This window comes from Elephas maximus, chromosome 6 (assembly GCF_024166365.1).
Source record: "Elephas maximus indicus isolate mEleMax1 chromosome 6, mEleMax1 primary haplotype, whole genome shotgun sequence".
Lineage (NCBI taxonomy): Eukaryota > Metazoa > Chordata > Mammalia > Proboscidea > Elephantidae > Elephas > Elephas maximus.
Window position 1 is genome coordinate 128312988 of NC_064824.1, and position 21752 is coordinate 128334739.

Below are 21752 nucleotides of genomic sequence, written 5' to 3' on the forward strand. Positions count from 1 at the left end.
ACAGGGAACAGCCAGAGAATCAAGCTGGATTCAGAAGAGGACATGGAATGCAAGATATCATTGCTGATGTTAGATGGATCTTGGCTGAAAGCAGAGATGACCAAAAAGATGTTTACCTGTATTTTATTGACTACATGAAGGGATTTGACTGTGTGGATCATAACAAATTATGGATAACACTGCAAAGAAGGAGAATTCCAGAACACTTAATTGTGTTCATGAGGCACAAGACCAAGAGGCAGCTGTTGGAACAGAACAAGGGGATACTGCGTGGTTTAAGATCAGGAACGGTGTGTGACAGGGTTGTATCTTTTCACCATACTTATTCAATCTGTATGCTGAGCAAATAATATGAGAACCTGGACTATATGAAGAAGAATGTAGCATCAGGATTAGAGAAAGACTAATTAACAACCTTCAATATGCAGATGACACAAAGTTGCTTGTTGAAAGCGAAGAAGACTTGAAGCACAAAGATTACAGCCTTCAGCATATATTACAATTTAACATTAAAAAAACAAAAATTTTCACAACTGCATCAATAAGCAACATCATGATAAATGGAAAAAAGACTGAAGTTGTCAAGGATTAGAATTTACTTGAATTCCACAATCAATGCCCATGGAAGCAGCAGTCAAGAAATCAAATGACATGTTGCATCAGGAAAATCTGCTGCAAAAGACCTCTTTCAAGTCCTGAACAGCGAGGATGTCACTTTGAGGACTAAGGTTTGCCTGATCCAAGCCATGGTATTTTGAATTGCCTCATATGCACGTGAAAGCTGAACAATGAATAAGGAAGAATGAAGAAGAATTGATGCCTTTGAATTATGATATTGGTGAAGAATATTGACAATATCATAGACTACCAGAAGAATGAAAAAAACTGTCTTGGAAGAAGTACAGCCAGAATATTCCTTAAAGCTAGGATGGCAAGACTTCGTCTCAGGTACTTTGGACATGTTATCAGGAGGGACTAGTCCCTGGAGAAGGACATCATGCTTGGTAAAAGCAGCAAAGAAGAGGAAGACCCTCAATGAGATGGACTGACACAGTGGCTGCGACAATGGGCTCAAGCATAGCAACAATTCTGAGGATGGCACAGGACTGGGCACTGTAGCGTTCCATTCTAGATAGGGCTGCTGTGAGTCGGAACTGGCTCAATGGCACCTAACAACAATGACAGTCCTTTTCAGGTCAGTATACATTGAGAAGGAGCCTGGTGGCTAAGCGCTTGGCTGTTAACTGATAGCCATCCAGCGGCTCTGCAGGAGAAAGACCTGGTAATCGGCTTCCATAAAGATTACAGCCTAGAAAACCCTATGGGGCAGTGCTACTCTGTCCTCTAAGGTTTGCTATGCGGAGACTTGACCCCATGGCGCCTAACGACAACAACAACAACATGCACACTGAGAGGCAGTATACTACACAGTCCATACAGGCTTGGGTATTGGAGCTGGACTCTTGGGTTCAAATTTTGACTCTACCATTTATGGGCTCAGCTACGTGGGGCAAAGTATCAAACATCTCTACATCTCATTTTACTCACCTACAAGGTTAATAAATGTTACTTACTTCATAGGGTTGTTGTGAGGAATAAATGAATTCAAATGTCCAAAGTACTTAGAACAGGATCTGGTATAGACAGTAACCATCACACAACTGCTTGCTCTGATCATTATCCTAAAATTGTAAAGTAAATTCAATGGCTCAAATTGAGCGATTTTAACCCTTCGGGTCATATTTGCTTAATCAATTAATTGAAGCCTCCCCATTCTGGGCTCATGGCCCAATCTTATTGCTGTATCTTGTGAACAGGCACAACCCTCTGGCTCTGTTCCAAAGAATAGTTAATGGTGGGCATCACACCACGTGTATCTAAGAATAGTGCTTACCTGTCCAGGAGTATATGCATGCATATCAATGTACAGTCAGCACTGGGTCTCCTCCTCTTGGTAAACCCAATTCACTTGACGAATCAACTTCTCTAAAGTTCTGAAACTAATTTGGATTTGAGTCAGTGTCATTAGAGTCCAAGGGTTGTTGATTCTTGTCTAACTTACACATCTGTTGAACCATCAAAAAGCAGGGAGAAAACTTCTTTGCAGAAGAATCATTTAAGCATTTAAATACCATTTGAAAAGGCATTTTGGTTGGAAAAAGGGTTGAATGTCTTAGTTCTACTACATATTGTTTACAAAGAAAACTCAAATGTTTAAAAATGATTACAGGAATCATGCCTAAATGATGGTTAAATATTATCACAGTGTTTATTAACTTACATGTAAAATTTATTTATAGTTCCCATGCTTTGCTTTTTTTTATTATTATTGTGTAAGAATCAATTTATTTCTTATATTATTTTAAGCATTTTTAAAGGAGGTATAAAAATATTTGACATTTTTCTAAACAACTCCTAGCCCAGTGCAGAAAATCTACTTTCCTTCCATTTTTTTCCTTTGGTATTCACTCTTTGTTTTTCGCTAGGTGGCATGCATGCCGTGGTTTCACGGAGACCATACAATGCTTGAGATGATTGAGAAAAAGCGTTGCTTGTGCAAGGAAATAAAGGCTAGACAGAAAACGGAAAAGGGACTTTGCAAACAGGATAGCATGCCCATCCTACCCAGCTGGAAGAAGAACGCAGGCGCAAAGAAGTACAGCCCTCCACCCTATTCTAAGCAGCAAACGGTATTCTGGGATACTGCCATCTGACTGTGTACGGGGTAGCTTGAACGCCACAAGACCGCATTACTTAATGCGAACAGGAAGATCGTCTCGGTCGTGTGAGAATTGGCTCTGCCATACCTTCTCTGTTAGGTCGGAATGCCAGAGCTGCCCTGGAAAACCCACGGGAGCAGTGCTCACTTGTGGCAAGTTCAAGATAAATGTCTATTTCCTTGCAATGAAGGCACGCTTATTTATCTCGGATTATTTTAAATCCAGAAGATATTAAGATGTAAATATTTTACTCGTTTATGGGTGACATCCAAAATAGTACACGTTATACATATAGAAATTACAGAAATATCAAGAGTTTTCCTATATAATATAATTTCGGGATTAACTGATTTGTTATCTCTTTTATATGTACTCCCCTGATGCCTTTTATTGTTATTTTTTGCATTGGAAATGTGTTTTTTTCTGCCCACCTTTGGCTTCTGTACAAGAGCTCACAGCTATAAATCATGTTCAACCGTAATATATGAATTAATCTGGTGCTAGTAATGCAGAAGGTGAATATCACGTTCATTAGGAGGATCTGTTGCTTTTTGAGTTTTCGAGGGTTTGATGGAAAATGACTGCAAATGTGATGCTTAGTTTGACATTCATGTGGCATTGACTCCTGTAGTTTTGCTACATTGGTTTATAAGAATTTCTCCTCTATATCCTCTTATGTATATGCCACAATGGTTGGTCAGAGTCCAGAGAAAGTTATCAGGGTATATTTAGACAAGCCAGCAGAAAACATTTCCTGCAGAACTAATTTGGGTACAGGTGTCTTGGCATCAGTGATCTGATTGGAGGAGACCAGGGTTCACTGTGACAATGGAAGGAACAAGGAATCAGAAGCTACAGAGCATGATTGCTTTCAAGATGGTGGGGACAGTGTCATCCTAGTCACTGCCATCACCATTTTTAAGTAACTTTTATGTGAATGTTTGTTTGCCCCCCACCCCTCAAGCTGAGAAATGAAACTTCAAAGAGATAGGTTTACATATTTTAGCACGCTAAATGCAAATCTTTATTACATGTTTTAGCACGCTAAATACAAATCCTTTTCAAAATTTAGGTCCACTAATGAAAAGGTAGTCCTTGTTAATTTCTCAAACTAGTTATTGCAGCATTTTGGGGTCATAATCCGTGCATGCTCATGCCCATTTTCACCAATTATGACACCATGACCAAAGAATGATGACCTCTTATTTATTTTATTTTGTTTCGAAGAAGAAACAGGGAATGCAGGAGACGGGGGATGGGGTGGATTCAATTTTCCGTGGTGGTGAAATTTAAGTTAAAAAGAAAAAAAACATATATATCTTTTAATAGTAACTTGTTAGTTGGATATAAATAGTGTCATGGATGAATAAAAAGGAAACTATCACATATATTTTGTATATTTAAATTGCTATTTATGCTTCCTAAAATCGACAGTATGTGGTTCCTCTCTAACAATCACTTTAGTATTATATTTCTGAGAGAAAAGGTATGTGTTTGATGTTATTGTCATAGTGGTTTTCTCGTAAGGGTATTGACAGCGGTAGGATAGTGCTGCTCAATAAGACCAAATATAACATGATTTAGGAAATTTTTGTAATCTATATTGCTAAAAAAAATAAAAAATCTAGTGATGCTTTATCAGTAATAGTTCCTTCCAAGCCTTGGAAATGTTATAAAATAATTTTTAATATTTTATATTTAATGTATATTTTGATGTCGAATTAGAAGGAAAAAGGGTAAATTGGGAGCGTGTGTATCTGTTGTGTGTGTGTCTGTGTGTCTGTGTGTCTGTGTGTGTGCCCGTACACATGCACGGAAGTGTGAATGAGCACACAGTGGGAGAATTTTATACATAAAATACTGAAATCTTCGGTTGTGTTTGCTTAACAGAGGTGGTTTAAAAAAAAAAAAAAAAGCAGAATCTCAAGTACAGGAAATCAGGGCAGGATCTTCAGTAGCTTAAATAAATCCTGCTGTCATGTTTCACCCATAACAGATTATGTTTCAAATCCAACAATCCATGGAGCACACATTTAAGAGTGATGAAAATGTGTTAAGATCAAATCAGAATGGAAATAAAACGTGTTTATGACCCAAGATATTATCCTGACTTAAGTCATGAAGACCACAAATATAAAGCTAATTAATCAGACATAAGACAAGGATTCTTGTCATCTTTTTTTTTTTTTATCTTTGTGCATATATTTTCAGGCTCAGCATAATAATATTTACTCCGCCCTTGAAATTTATATTTGGGTAACAACTTTCTACGGGGAGATGAAAGTGTATTTTTCAGATGTCAATCTTTCCCATAGCTCTGTGAATTCAGAAGAGGACATATTTTAATACTGGCCACTTGTCCAGAAGGAAAGAGAGGCACTAAACTGCTTTGTGTTGTATCTAGTCATTTCCATTTGTTCTGCCAAACTCATGACGTTGCCAGGTGTCATGGGCTCCTTTTTCAGACACGTTGTTTTCTGCAGTGGTAACTTGTCTGAAATCTGATCTCAGGTAGCCATTTCACCTAATCGCTCCAAATCCCACCTTAAATGGAAAGTAAATGAAGGATCTGGGAAGTGGCTTCACTGATTTTTGACTCAAGAACTGTGATTCTATGCCTATACAACTCTCCGTTGTGGCTTAGCCTAAGTGGCAAGAATTCTATAATTAATTTCCTCTTTGTGTTGTGTTTCTCCATGTGGAGAAAAAGAGGTTATTAAGGATAGATAGATAAATAAGCTGGCTCTCCAGTGGCAGTCAATCAGGACACTTCAATCTGTGAATCTGGTTAGATGATAAAAATTTATACTTAAAGCCAGAATACTCGGGGTGCTAAAGCTAATAATTGTAGCAGTCCCAAAGAACAAATCATATCACGACATAGTCATCGCTTTGAAAGAGCTCATATCTACAAAAAAAATCATGTTTTCACAGCATGTTTTATAGAGACCAAATTTCATTGGCTATCAACCAAGATGCTTTTGTATGTGGAATACTTTTTTATAGGAGAAGAAACAAATTTCTTGAGAATTCATGAAAGAGAAAAACTAAAACTTGTGTTCCTGCCCAAAGAGAGAAGCCAGCAACTTCTGAGCTATAATAGTAGTTCTTTATATAAACACTGTCACCCTTTACCCCACATTCATGCTACTGAAGTGAGTTTAGAATACACAGCAATATTTGTATGTGTTGATGAGGTCTGATGCCCATCCACGTAAAATAGTTGTGTAAGTAAAACAAAATAAAACAGCAAGTAGTTAAAACGTCTGGCTTTAAATAATCTACATAATCAAATACTTGGCAATTATCTGGATACAACTTGATTTTTCAAAATTGTGACACTAGGACCTCAGAGACACTGAGGCCCCAAATAAAGTTTTCTTCGAATGCTTCCAGAGAGTTGAACATTGGTCCTACTCTGTTTTGTCTTCCTCAGCATCCACACACTGAGTTTTCTTTGCTTCTTTTGAGCTAGATTAGTGACCTAGTAAATAAAACTAAACAACCCCATTGGCTTTTTGTTTTACGTGATCAAAGAGATCAAAGCAATGCACATAGAAACACCATTTTAATACCACTTTTATATTAAAGTCAATCAGTTCCCTAAAATAGAAAGATCTTGTAAGCTCACTAAGTTTACTTACCCGCTGCTGTTGAGTAGATTCCAACTCATAGCGACTCTATAGGACAGAGTAGAACTGCTTGTGAACATAAAATTCCTGTGATTTAAACAGTAAGCACCTTGTGGTGGTGCAATGGTTAAAGCACTCAGCTGCTAACGAAAAGTTCAGCAGTTTGAACCCCCCAGGGGCTCCACAGGAGAAAAGATCTGGTGATCTACTGCCTTAAAGATTACAGGCGAGGAAACTTCATGGGACAGTTCTACTCTGTCCTATACGGTTGCTATGATTCCAATTCGGTGGCACACAAAGACCACAACAATCTATAATGGGGATAATTCACTCTTGCCAAGGAAGAGAAATAGAATAGCAATCCACAATTCACTGTGTCCTAAACTTACACAGAAATGGATGAAAAATGGTACCTATAGTGTTTCCGATTGACCCACTACATATCCTTTCCTGTACAGGAAAATAGCTAGTTGTAAAATGTGGACAATTTATTATTATTCATCAATTATTTGTTCCACAGTTAATTATTGTGTAACTCATGTGTCATCACTTCTCGTTTTTGATTTCTGAAGCGCTGGTCATTAAATATTGGAAAAAAAAAATGTGGTCCCTGCCTGCAACGAGCTTAACTGCGTCATCATTAAGATTTTCAAAACAAAGTGAATTGTTTTTAAGAAGATACACAATTTCACCTGCTTGATATCTCCCGTGTCTCTATACGTGGTACTCTCTTATTTTTCAGATCAAGTGTACAGTCAAAATAAAATACTAGAACATATTACAGTTAATGTCTAGGTATAAAATATGTTTATGTGTAAGCCTCTGTGTACACACGCAATGTGTAAATCAGTAAAAGGGTAACACATTCTGCCATGTTGGACTTGAACATTATGGCTTGGGGTTTGGATTGATTTCAAACCCTTTTATATTTGGGTCATTGATATCCTTGAAAAATGTGTCTAATCTGGAAGAAGTCTGATTCAATTTCCCCTTAAAGAGTACAATGTTTCAAGCTTAAGGGAAAATAAATTTAAAGAAATAAGAGGTGGGGTTTATCTCATCCAAACGTACGTGAAAATCCTTTTGAGAGGTTCAGTGATTCCCAAATATGACTGGGTTTGCCCACCCTACAAGCATCCACATTTACCCATGTCTACACCCACGTACAGTATACATACTGTATATAATATATAAGAAAATGTTTCGTATGCACTTCTTTTGTTTGGAACTCTTTAAGTTAACATTTCTAGTGTAGCTATTTGTGTAAAGTCCACTGTGATTATAAAAATGCAAAGCACAGTAAGGTCACAGGTCTTGTTTCTTGCACTAAAAATGTGTTTACGTATTTAGCAACTGTCTGTTTACTTTCTTGCTCTTTTCAGCCAATCCAGACAAGTAGCTGTTGCTAAAATGATATAAAATAATGTTTTGTTTTGTTTTTTTTAGTGGATAATGGCACTGCATTTTTAAAAGACAGGGTTTTTAAAATAAACCATTTAACATCTATTCCAATATAACCTGTTACCATCTCTAAAAATCTGAACGTCATATTGCATTTTTTTCATAACTCATTAGAAGTGTCAGGTATGTACCTGGAAAATTGTGCAAATAAGCATTAGATAACAGATTTCTCTACTTATGTGTTGTTAGCCATTTCTATCTACCTAATGATATAAACACTGATGTTTTCATTTCTCTTAATTTTTGTACTTGATTTTTTTAGGTACTATGTAATTATAAACGTACTTTGATACTACTGAAGTAACCAGATGTTGTTTGAAAACAAATTGTTCTCTTAGTGCATTGGCAATATTTTACAATACTTTTGTGCTTATTTATTTGTGCTCCCGTGTAATTATAATAAAAGCAATAGTTTAAATTAGTTGACTTTGTCATTGCTGGTATTTGTTCATCAAGAAAAGAGATCAATGAAAACGCTTGTAAAGAAAAGTACACACATTTTTCAAGTTCTACACTTGTCTATGGGATGGTGTGCATTGCGAAAGATTGATGCTGGTAAGTCTTAAGAACCTGAACTCATTTTGATTTGATTATGTGGTCCTCAAGTGTCCTCATTCACCCCTTGACTTTTGCGCCAAACAGGTCCTCCCTATTATACGAGGCAATCTGGCATTGGTCTTTCCTCAGATGTACCAAATTCCAAATAAATGACTCAATGTGTATGGAAAGTGTGCTGAGGGGGCATTAAAAAAAGAAAATCCTGCAATTCTAGACTATGTATGCAGGTAAGACGGTAATGTCTGAGATTTGGCCTTTCTAACAAGAACCCAGGAGATGCTGATACTGCCTGTCTATAGACCACCCTTTGAGCAGCAAGGAGAAGGCAATTTTCTGTGCTGCCGATGATCAGTGAGCCTTTGCTTGGCATGCCCTACAGCCCTGCTACTCAGGTGTACTCAGCAAAAGGGCGCCATGGCGTCAGCTTGGGACTTGTTGGAAATGCAAATTCTTGGGCTCTACCTCAGACCTACTGAATCAGAATCTCAAATGACCACATTTTCCAGGTGATTCTTAATTCCAGTAAAGTTTGAGAAGCATTGCCCTGGGCCAGTGGGTTTTCAACCACCACAGCACGCTACATTCACCTTGGGAGACTTTTTATTTAATACTGATGCCTGGACCTCACTGCCAGAATTTCTGATTTTAATGACGTGGGGTCAGTTCTGGCAACATTTTCTTCTTTTCTTTCTCCTTTTTACCCTGGAGCATGCCCAGGTGATTGGAATATGGAACAGGTACTGAGAAAGCTATATTAGAGAATCAACCCTGTCCTACACGTTGGAGTTGGTGTCCATTTCTCCCAGAAGCAACATTTCATGCATAAGGCTAAGTACAAAAAAAAAAAAAAATCATCTTTTCATATTCACCTGATCAACGTTACTTACAGGTCCTTCATGGAAAAGGGTGTCTTGGGAAGAAAGTCCCAGCTTTTTGTCCCTGAGCTAATACCTGGGAGATCATCTGCCAGCTGAGGAGGCTCAACATTGTATGAAAGCAGGATTACATTCTCTAAAAAAACAAAAAAAATTATTCTAAATATTGCTTAGAAATTCGTGTCCTGTGCTACTCAGAATCTTTACTGTTAATAATAGTATTAGAAATATCTGAACTTTCTCCCAAGTTTAAATTAGTTTCTGTTCTCAAACACACACACACACAGTATCGGGTTTGAATCTCCTTCATCACAACACCATCTGCCCAACAGTAGTGACTTCTTTGGGAGCTTCTCTTCTACTCTGTATGGTAAGTTCCAGAAGGTGGGGAAGATTAGATTTGTTTGTTGTGAATCTTTGTATTCTTTGATATGTCAAGCCCATTGTCTTGCATAGAAAATATCCCAGAGAAGTTTGCTGATTTTATGTATGCATGTATTCAACGAGATTCCTTGAGGTCTCCCAGTACACCAAGCAGTAACAAGACAAAGTCAGTGTTCATGTAAGGTCTAAAATTCTAGTTGATTATTTTTTTATGTATTCCTTTAAGGTTGTATCTTCTGCTTCCTCTTTTTCATTACATAAACAAATATTGTATGAGACCTTGTGACAGTTTATTTTTCAGCCCAAGATTATTGTATAAACATGTGGATGTTATTTATGTAATTATACATCTGTATCTATCTACCTATTATCTATCTATATAGTTCTATCTACATATCTATTTAAACCCTACTTTGTTACAAAAATAAATTGAAGCAGCTTAAATTCATGCATAAAACATAGCAGGATTACATGCACTATGAATGTGTGAGATCTATAAACAGAAGGAAAAAGTAAGTTAGAGTGTAAAATAAAACCAGTCAGAAATAGTTACAGTTTTAGTTCACAAAATGCATACGATAAAATTCTCTGTAATTACTGTGAGTTCATAATTCATGGTAATAGTAATACCACCACCAATAATGATAATGGCCACTACTATTTATTGCTTATTCAATGCCAGAAGCTGAATTAAGTTTTGTTTTTTTTTTTTTTTTTAACGTATTTTATTGAATCTTACCTTGACCCAAAGGTTATGTTCGTTTTCAAGGTAAGAAAGCTGAGGTTTAGAGGGCTTGCCCAACCTTAACACAGACAGTAATTGTAGAGCCTAGAAATTTAAACCAGTCTTACCTGAAACTAATATAAAACCCAATGCAACACAGCTTTTCATTTTTTTTTTTTTCAACTTACTATTCATCCTGTACAGAGATTCAAAGACTTTTTGAACATTATGGAGTCCAGTATTGCCTGGATGGAATTGACCCACCTAACGTAGATTTGCATACTCATCACCCAAGTTAGAGCTCAGTAATGGGAGACATTAGGTCTGCAGAAATCTTTGACATTATCCATCATTTCTTATCAACCTTCTAACTGGTTTCAATGAAGATCAAAAGAGTTTGCAAAGGTCAAACAGTAAGCTGGCTTTTAAATTGATTTTGCTGGTACGTTTTGCATTGGGTAACTATTACTTTCATACTATGTTGAGCCCAGTTTCTTGATATTTGTCAAAGTGCCTTCTGGACTACATTCAACAAAAAGATGTTTTGGCTTAAGGAAATACTGTTTTAGGCAACACATCAATCTAAATTTTGTTAGCCTTTCTTCAGATAAGGCACCAGATTACATCATATTGACAATGTTTATTTCTAGAAAGGATGGAGAAACAGACAGAGAAACAGAGAGAGGCCAAACAGAGAGTCAAGGAGAGAGAGAGAGAATGAATAATAATATTATTTGGTATCAAGTTAAAATCTCCCATTCCACCAGGCACTTGTACCTTTATACTCTGTTCTTCTGTAGTGTTTCTTCACAAGGGTCCTTGAAAATTGGTACTGTCATGACACTAGGTATAGACAAGACCAGCATATCTTTTTATTTTAATAGCTAAGAATTCATTTTTTGTATGTTTAAAATATAAACCTAAGATGATAAAGTACTTGATCCCAATACATCCTGGATATACTTGAAGCCTTTAGAACATGAACATTGTAAAATTTTTAGGACAATTCATAAAGTTAAACTAATTGGAAACATAAACCCATATATCACATAGAAATGGCTAGATAAGAAAGAATTAAATACAACTGTGACAATGATCAGTTTATAATCGCTCAGCTCCATCCAAATCCAGCCTACGTTGCCTGTTGTGTCAAAATGGAGATGGGCCCTTTAACTATTTCTTCTTTACAGCTGGTGTGGTACTAAACTTTGCTGGTAGGGGCCGATGGACAGACACCGAAGAAGAAAGGCGTTCTTCCTGGCTCTGGTTTTTCCCACCTGTTTCTTGCTCCTACTGTGCAGCTACCAGCAGGGAGTAAGGAGTGGATCCAGTGATGCTTCCATCCATCAAGTTTCATGGCATCCCAGAGGGGCCTTTCGACTTGCCCAGGGACTATAGACCAGCTCTGGCCTGGAGCAACGCAGAGAACTTCTCTGCCATCCAGTGGGCAACAATCACATTTTCTAAGAAGGTCTGAATCCCAGTCTTGGGGAAGGGATGCCACTTTCCAAGTTTATTCCTTCCTTGAGTATTCTCCCTCAGCCCTAGGGTAATTTTACTACTTTGTATTCTCTGCTATAGTCAGCAATTATTTACATCAAACTTTCTCTGTTCTGTCTCCTAATTGGATCCTAAATGATGTAACCACTCTTTTTCTTCCTATTATTATTATTTTCCATTTCAGTGAACACTCAGTGATTGCCTAGTGCCCCAATAAAATAAATATGCATTTCATAAATCTTATGGCAGCCTTTAAATATTGATGTCAGCAAAGCATTGTAACTGGTAGACATTTTGAGCCAAAACTAATATTGGTCAATTTTGGTTCTACTTGCTTGTTATATAAATTTAAATTTACTTATTAAATTTAAGTATGAAATATAATACTTAATAAATTTTATATATATATTATTGGTATATTCTTATTCTCTTGCTGTTAAAAGAAAACACATTTGAGATTGAGCAATTCCCCCAAACTTAATCACTTCATTTTCATTATTTTTCTTAATATTAACTAAAATTAAATGTAACATGTTCAGTGTTTTAAAAAATTGAGCACAGGTGGAAGAGTTGGTGTTTCTTGAGGGGGAAGAATGGCTTTACCTTCTCTGAAGCTGGAAAGAAAGAGGTAAGGGGAAAGTTATGGAGAAGCTTGTTGAGGATGGGGCAAGAGGTTGAGTTTGTTAATGCCTCATGACCTTAATTATCCACAGATAGCAAGGTCATCTGCTATCAAGAAAAGGCAGTGGGAATGAGTAGAATGAAGAAGAAGATCCCATTGCCATTATGTCATTTCCAACTCATTGTGACCCTATAGGGCAGAGTAGAACTGCCTTATAGGGTTTCCAAGGCTATAATCTTTACAGAAGCAGGCTGCCACATCTTTCTCCCCAGGAGCAGCTGGTGGGTTCCAACCACAGACCTTTAGGTTAGCAGCCAAGCACTGCACAACAGGAATTCTTGAGGAGGGGGATAAAACCAAAACCACACCTGTTGTTGTGGAGTCATTCCAATTCATAGTGACAGTATCAGGACAGAGTAGTACTACCCCAGAGGGCTTCCGATGAGTGGCTGGTGGATTTGAGCTGCTGACCTTTGGTTTACTGCCGAGCTCTTAAGCATTGAGTCACCAAGGCTCCAAAGAGGGAGATCCCAAACCAAAAACAAACCAGTTACCATCAAGTTGATTCCGACTCATAGCAACCCTGTATAGACAGAGTAGAACTGCCCTATAGAGTTTCCAAGGAGCACCTGGTGAATTCTAACTGCCAACCTTTTGGTTAGCAGCTGTACCACTTAACCACTATGCCACCAGGGTTTTTGAAGAGGGAGATAAAACCCAAAACCAAACCCAGAGCCATTGAGCCGATTCCGACTCATAGCGACCCTGTAGGACAGAGTAGAACTGCCCCACAGAGTTTCCAAGTAGCTCCTGGCAGATTCAAACTGCCGACTCTTTGGTTAGCAGCTGTAGCACTTAACCACTAGGCCACCAGGGTTTCTGAAGAGGGAGATAGCCATGATTAAATAAAGAGATTCTCAAGTCTCCCTGAGGTTGGTGTATATACAAAGTGCTGTTCCATAGAAGCGGGTGGGGGTGTTCCCTGGCCGCTGGCAGCCCTCAGAGTGAGGTAGGTTAGGGAGGACAGGCTGTAGATCCAACTGCTCTGCTAGCACAGTGGCTGGACAGGAGTAGTTTAGGCTTGAAAAAGAACAGAGGCTAATAATTTTTCACCCAAATCCATTTTTCTCTTCTCCTTGTGCACAGCACTGAATTGCATTTCTTGCATTGCTTGGGGTTAAATATGGCCCTCGGCTACACAGAAAAGATGAGTGTGAGGGTCAGGCTGGTCTATAAAAACCTCCTATGCACGCCCCTTCATGCTTATGTTTCCTTCTGGCTAGCTAGGATGATAACCCCCAGCCCCCTCTCTTTCAGATACTTTGGTTTTTTTCCTTCATGGCGGCATGTATTGGTAGAAGGAACAAGCCAAAGAGACAACCGACTCACTTCGTGGAACTTGTTTTTATGAGGAGGGTAGTGGCTGAAAATTCTCAACAACAAGATTCATATTTACGCATTATCAAATTAGTGCCAATGATGTCAGTATATCAGTTCTTCCCAGAGTTTCACAAGCTCAGCCTCTCCAGAAGCAGATGCTGAGACAGAATTTGGGGTCACAATGTTTTTGTCGTTGTCGTTATTGTTGTTGTTGAGACCCGTGGAGTCAGTTCCATCATGGCTGCCCCATGTGACAGACTAGAACTGCCCCATAGAGTTTTCTAGGCTATAATCTTTATGGGTGCAGATTATCAGGTCTTTCTGCTGCAGAGCCTCTGGTGGGTTTGAACCACCAACGTTTTGGTTAGCAGCCGAGTGCTTAACCATTGCACCACCAGGCCTTCTTCAAGATATTTTTTAGGTATCAACAAATGTCAAGAGAAATGGGAAGAAATAGAACTGGGCAGAGGACAAAGGTGAACAGTGGTGACGAGCTGACATAGTTTTGGTCAACTGGGCAAGGAGATCTGAATGGAGCTCTGGAGTGTCCCATTTTGGGCCAAACTGGCCTGACCTTTCCACCCCAAAGTGCCCTCAGTTTCTGGATGTGGGCTTCCCTGAGAAACCATGGCCTCGCAGCTGCAGAGAGCACAAATCCTTAAGGGGTGGACAGCTGGAAGTGTCTGCCACCCACACTCCCCTACTGCTGGGTTGAAGTCCTGTCTCACAGGAGATGAGAATCTACCACACAAATTAATCTAAATCTTTAATAAACCAAAACCAAACCCATTGCCATTGGTGACCCTGTATGTTACAGAGTAGAACTGCTCCATAAGGTTTCTTGAATGTAATCTTTAAGGACGCAGGTTTCCAGGCTTTTCTTCTGCAGCACCACTAGGTGGGTTGAACCTGCGAACCTTTAGGTTAATAGTCAAGTGAAAGCCATTCGCACCACCCAGGGACCTAAAACTTCAGTATCCAACAAAATTCCATATAAAACGTGGAGAGCTGATTCTAACATTTCTCCAGATTTAAGGAAAAAAAAAAAAAAATGTGTGCACATATGCAATGTGATCTTGAAAATGAACAACGGGGGGAGAACTTGCCCTACCAGATTTTGAATTATACTATGAAATTACAGTAATCAAAATAGTGTCATAGCAGAAGAAAGAATATACCGGGGGAGAACAAAATAACAGAATAGAGTGCAGAAATAGAACAAAGTATGTATGGGGATAAACATAGAATTAATGAAGCATGTCAGGCTACATTAGGTAGCAGATTGTAGCAGTGGGGGAAATGCAGACTATTCAACAAATAGAGTCTAACTGCTCATTCATTCAAATGAAAAATATACTTAGATCATTGCTTTACACCCTTCACTGAAATGAATTCTAGTTCGGAGGATTAGACATAAAAATAACCCGCCCCAAAACAGTACAGACATTTTATACATAATTTATATTTTAATAATATGTAATTTATTTTGCAATGGTTTAAGGATAGTGGAGTGAGAAAAGCCAGAATTCATATCTATCAAGAAGAAGATGGGTAGATTTACCATATGAAAGTGAAAATTTTCTGTGGGGTGAAATACATCACAAATAAAATTAAAAGGCAAAAAAAAAAAAAAAGACTAGTAAAAAATGTTTAGGACATACACAATTTAGGCAGTATAAAGATGGACAACCAATAAAGCCCCCCAAAATCTATGCGAAAAGTCGAAACAATAGGAAAATGGACCATGATTACCAACAGGCAATTGAGAAGAGGCGCAAAAAGCCAATATACATTAAAAAAAAAAAAAAAATTGCCATCGAGTCGCTTCTGACTCATAGCAACCCTACAGAACAGAGTAGAACTGCCCCATAGGGTTTCCAAGGAGCAGCTGTTGGATTCGAGCTGCCAACCTTTTGGTTTCTCACCGTAGCTCTTAACCACTGCCCCACCAGAGCTCCTCCATATGCAAAGGCTGACCGTATATATGGGTACCATCTATGTCAGCCTCACAACAATCCTGGAGGGAGTTTTTGTTTATTTTTCAATGTCCATTTCACAATTAAGGAAACATGTTGGTCAGAGTCATAGAAAAATCTGCCCAGGGTCACTTGTCTAGGTAGTGGTGGTGGAACAATGATTTGAATCTAAATCTGGTTTTCAAATTCACTCACTTTTTGTGACCTTGCTGCTTTTCGTTGTGAATATTGATTTAAATAAATGCCAAATGGCATTGGAATGATAATGTACGTTGCCATAGAGCAGACGTTTGGTAATGGGAACTTCAGAGTACCACAATCTTGCTTCTAGAACTACTGTTTTTTCCTAAACTTTCATTTAAAAAAAATTATATTGTGGAAATGTATAATAAGTTACCATTCTTGTGCCCTCAAAAATACATTATATAGATGTATTTCTTGAACTATATTTTTATTTTAAGACAAATCTATTTGCATGGGACCTCATTCATCTTGTGTTCTATGCAGTGATTAACCTGATTCTTAAATAAATTGTGAAACGCTAAGCTTCATGTGTCGTTTCTCGAAATTCCTCTGGGTGGCATTAAGCACCAAAGAGGTTAATTAATTCCTTAAATTTTCATTTAAGTCAGTATATTTTTATCTGCATACTCTCTAGTTGTCAGATACGTGTGTTTCAAAATAGATCCGTCCTCTTTTTAAAGTCTATCTGTATTTTTAGAGAATAAATTGTCTTTATTGATTTTTCTTTATAAGCTTCCACTTTATAAGTCATACTAGAAAATTTTGTTCATTGTCTAGCTAACTTCTCATTCTGTATTGCAGATGAGATGGGAAAACTTCTCAAGGTGCAATTCTAAAGGAATCAGAGGTGGTGTATCACGATCAGCAAACACTTTTGTTCAATGGTCACTGCTCATGAAAACTGTCAGAAATATTTATGGACACACTTTATTAAAATTCATCAAGGTAGTAATTTTATGGTACTTAATATTTTCAAGTGGAGTTACATTTATTAAACCTGATTAGTAGTCAATGAACCCATGAAGCTTGAAGCAAAGTGGTATCAGACTCATCAATCAAAGATTAAAGGGTTAGAAGGGTTTTGCCAGATTATGTAGCCAGCAATCTTCTTGTATTTAGATCTCAATTGTTCCAGCTTGTAAAAATCTATACTATTTAAAAGTCCCTCAGCATACCCTAAGGATAGGTTATAAAAAAAAAAGGCTATTGTAAGGCAAAATAAAAAAATAAAAAGCTCCCTTAAGTAGATTCTAACTCATGGCGATTCGATATGTTACAAAGTAGAACTGCTTCATAAGGTTTTCTGGCTGTAATCTTAGCAGGAGATCACCAGGCCTTTCTCCCATGCAGCCATTGGGTGGGTTCAAACCACCAATCTTTAGATTAGTAGATATGGGCAAACCATTTGTAACACCTAGGGACCTTCATTGTATGACCAAAATCAAACCTACTGCCGTTGAGTTGATTCTGACTCATAGCAACCCTACAGGACAGAGTAGAACTGCCCCATAGGGTTTCTAAGGAGCACCTGGTGGATTTGAACTGCTGACCTTTTGGTTAGCAGCCACAGCTCTTAACTACTATGCCACCAGGGTTTTTTATTGTATGACAGTGTATAGCAATAAAAATATATATATATACATTCTTGTATTTTTAAAGCATAAAACAGGCATTTTGAGATTCATCTTTCTCTTCATTTCAAAACATTTGTGGTACACATGCTACTAAGTACTTTCATATATCTAGAAGATTCTTAAAACTTTAATGAGATCATCTGTTTAGATATTACCATGACTCCTACTTACCTCATTTAAATGCTCTTCCAATTGTTACCGCTGAGGGCATGGAGGCCCTTCAGACTCAATGGGTGCTTGTCTTTCTCTTGTAAGAATACACAGATGAGACAACTTTGCATTCAACTCTAACAGGTTTATTTTACTTGTGACAAGTAAAAGGAGTCAGTGGGGGCTTATGCCTCTCCTAAAGACTGACTCAAAAAGGTAAGCAAGGCTAGGGCTTATATGGGTTTGGTGGAGACAACAGAGTAATGAATACTTAGTGGGTTTCTTTCAAGGCGCGAGTACTTCTTAGAATGGCGGTGCATACTAATTAGGCTGCACATGCATCTGGAATCCAAGATGGAACCCACCGATATTCAAGATGGAGTCCTCTCAGCAGCCCTTGGCATCACTTATTATGGGATATAGGGCAGGTGCACTGATCTTCTGCACTACTTCACCCCCTTCAATGGGCCAAGGAAAGTCAAACACCGGTCAAGCTTTGTTTTTCTGCTCATGTGGAGCCTGTAAAGGGGGAAAGGACTAGAAAAACACTAAGAAGGAGGTAGTAATTTATGGGTTGTTTTAACCTTATCTCATTTTGACAGGGTATTTTTTATGGTTCCTGTTTACTCAACTACTAGATGGTAATCTTTTAACAGCTCTTTTGTTCCACCAACACAATTAACTCTATCTGTCTCACAATGAGAGAAGAAAATAAAAAGGTGAAAACAAGAAGTGTCTGATCTTTGCAGGCCACCTGAGGGTTGAGCAGGAATCTGAATGGCCTTAAACCCTGTCATGGACCATGGGGTATATATGCCCGTGTTATGTTTTCTGCCCCTGGAGGTTTATTGGCGGGCACTTGAGACACTTTAGTACATTTTACTGTTGTGACAGATACTGGTACAACTGCCTAAAAAATTACGAAGTTGGTCTGCACCACATTTGAGTGTTGAGAGCTATTTGTATGAGGGGATGCTTCCTAGAGGAGTGATCATGTGAAACTTTTGTGTCTTTTGGCTTCTGTACAGCAAGATAAGGCTTGCAAGTGCGTTTACTATTTCCTTTATGTTATTGGGAAGGTACAGTTACCTTCATTTGAAAACATTCAACTAAATGAGTTATTTTCAGGGTGAAAACAGTTTGTCATTTACTTCCTGGGCTGTGGGACTGATATGTCCCATGTGTGTGGTATGCTTCATGAAACACGGTACCAATATGGCCCAGTCTAAATCAATCTGATAACAATTACATGCAGCAAGTGCAAAGTTTTTTTAGTATTTCATGTGTATTTTTGTGCATTTTTGGAAAGTTCTGTAAGATATTTTATGGCTCAAGTGTAACCAGGAAGTGTAATGCACCTGAGATGGATATGTCCTGCATATGTGATGGGCTTCATGGAACATGGGACTGATATGTCCTGCTGGCAATTGGCGACCCATTTTTTTTCAAATAATAAAAAACTACAAACAAGCAATGATTTAGCATCCATTCCATTAGTGAAAAAAACGTGTCATTACTCCCCCCCCTCAAAAAAAAATTCCATGGAAGGGTTAAAGGAGCCCTGCTGGTGAAGTGATCAAGTGCTCAGCTGCTAACCAAAAGGTCAGTGGTTTGAACCTACCAGTGGCTGCAAGGGAAAAAAGACCTGGTGATTGGCTCCTGTAAAGAGTACAGCCAAGAAAACCCTATGGGGCAGTTCTTCTCTGTCACATGGACTCACTAAGTATTGAAATTGACTACATGGCTCCTAACAACAGCAACAGAGCATGAAGTCAGCATTGTGAAGGAAACTGGCTTCTCTCAGAGGGCAGCAAGCTGCCCCCACTGTCATCTTCTAAAACCTTTTTTTCTCCAGCAGGTCCCTGAAAGGCTGCAACAGAAGCTATTGTATAGACAAAACAGGCATTCAGATACCCACGATTTTGGGGGGATCTGAGATTCAAAGTAACAGACATGTATATCTTTAAGTGTTTTTTCCTCCACAAGTCTTGACAATTCTACTGCTGGGACTATAATAGGATGACTTATTAGTCCAGGCTCAGGTACACTTTTGAAGATATTTTTGATTGTCCAACTTCAACTTTGCTTTAGCACATGTTCAAGTTTATTGTTGTTACATAGAGTCAACTCCAACTCATGACGACCTTATGTATAACAGAAGGAAATGTTGGCTGGTCCTGTGCCATTTTCATGATCATTGGTATGTCTGAGTTCATTGTTGCGGATATTGTGTCAATCCATTTCATTGAGAGTTACCCTCACTTTCACTTTCATGATCCTTTACTTTACCAAACATAATGCTCTTAACCCATGCCATCGAGTTGATTCCAACTCATAGGGACCCTATAATACAGAGCAGAACTGCCCTATTAGGTTTCCAATGCTGTAATCTTTAGGGAAACGGATTGCCACATCTTTCTCCTGAGGAGTGGCTGGTGGGTTCAAACCACCAACAATTTGGTTAGCAAAAAAAAAAAAAAACGAAGAAGGAAACCCTGGTGCCATAGTGATTAAGTTCTATGGCCAGTAACCAAAAGGTTCAAAAGGTTAGTGGTTTGAATCCACCAGTTGCTCCTTGGAAACTCTATGGGACAGTTCTACTCTGTCCTATAGGGTTGCTATGCTGAGTGCTTAATCACTATGCTACCAGGGCTCCTTATGATATCCTTAGTATTTGGTGAAACTTATTCACCAGTAAAGGCTGTTCCATATAACGATTTACCAGCCTGATTCTGAATCGAGTTTCAAAGATTCCTGAAGTGCAGTGTGCAGACCACCAGGAATATCAATGAAGAATCCATTTTCAGGTGAGATTTTGTTTAAAGTTTACACTACACACAGGGTAGGATTACTACCTAGATTACTAGAGAAAAGCAAACAGAAAAGAGGTAAATAATGGGGTATTTGCCTAAATGAGAAATTTAGAATAATGCTTCAGAATGGGTCTTTCCAGCCCCACAGGGGCTTGGAAAATGCTCTGGGTGGGTCAGAAAATGACAGGCTACGTCATTGGTTTTGCTCTCTGGTGAAGGCACCTGTGCCTTCCTCTGTTCCCCCAAGCCAAATTCTTGAGTGGGGTGGATGGGGACTATGATAGAAGTCCCATAGAATTTTGGGAATTCAAAATCAGGAGAGATTTTTATGGCATTTCTATCTAAAACCCTAGAGGCCTGACAAGCCTCACGAAGTTCCTCCCACATGGCCTGGGAGCAAAAGAGTACACATGGAAGCATGAAGTTTACTTCAGAACACACGCCAACAACACTGCCAAGTTTTCCTGGACCTAGAGTATAACAGGAGGAGGACTCAATGTGGCACATATCCATGGGAGAGCTGGGAGACAGAACAGAGCACCTGGAATTCCCTGTGGTCAGGTGGATACAGCAACAAACATCAGTGTGGATCCCAAGACTGGAGAACAGCGGACGAGAGGCTGAGAGAAGGACTAGTAGGACCATGTCTTCTCAATAAAATGGCTTGGGCAGATGTGACAGATGACCAGATTGTCTCTTCCCTTGCTTTGACTATGTGAGTCCCCAGAATAAGTGTGTTCCATTGGGAAAAGGAGGGAGGAGGGAGGAGAAAATCCAAATTGCCCAAGAAAACGCTGAAATCACTACTTTTTCTCTGAATGAGATTTGGAAGACCATGAGATAGTATGTTGTTGTATCGCATAGAGTCGATTCCAACTGATAGTGACCCTGTATGATGGAGGAGAACTTCCCCATTGTATTTCCTAGAATGTAATCTCTATGAGAGAAAATTGCCAAGATTTTTCTCCTACAGAGCAGCTGGTGGGTTTGAATCACTGACCTTTCCATTAGCAGCCAAGCTCCTCATAGGATAGTTTAAAGGCACATAATTCAAATGTGGAGAGAGAGAAAGAAGGAAGAGAGGGAAGAAGGGAGGGAGAAGAGAGAAGATAGAGCCTGGAGGGGAGGGAAGGGGAAGAGAGAAGAGAAGAAGAGAGGGGAGGAAAGAAGAGAGAATAATCAGAGTCAAGAAAACAACACAGGCAACTGTAAGTAAGAAAACTAAAATGTACAAGAAAGACATGATCTATGTAGAAGCAACTGAAAATGCCATATGATTTTAAGCAATTGAGGTGGTAC

General features: G+C 38.6%; 1 protein-coding gene across 1 annotated transcript in view; it reads left to right on the forward strand.

Annotated features, from left to right (window-relative positions):
* Positions 1–2714, forward strand: part of NYAP2 (neuronal tyrosine-phosphorylated phosphoinositide-3-kinase adaptor 2) — a 311110-nt gene extending 308396 nt beyond the window's left edge. Inside the window, exon 7 of the mRNA XM_049888849.1 lies at positions 2487–2714. Within this exon, the coding sequence (XP_049744806.1) occupies positions 2487–2714 (228 nt within the window). The remainder of the gene's footprint in view (positions 1–2486) is intronic.
* Positions 2715–21752: the final 19038 nt, after the last annotated feature.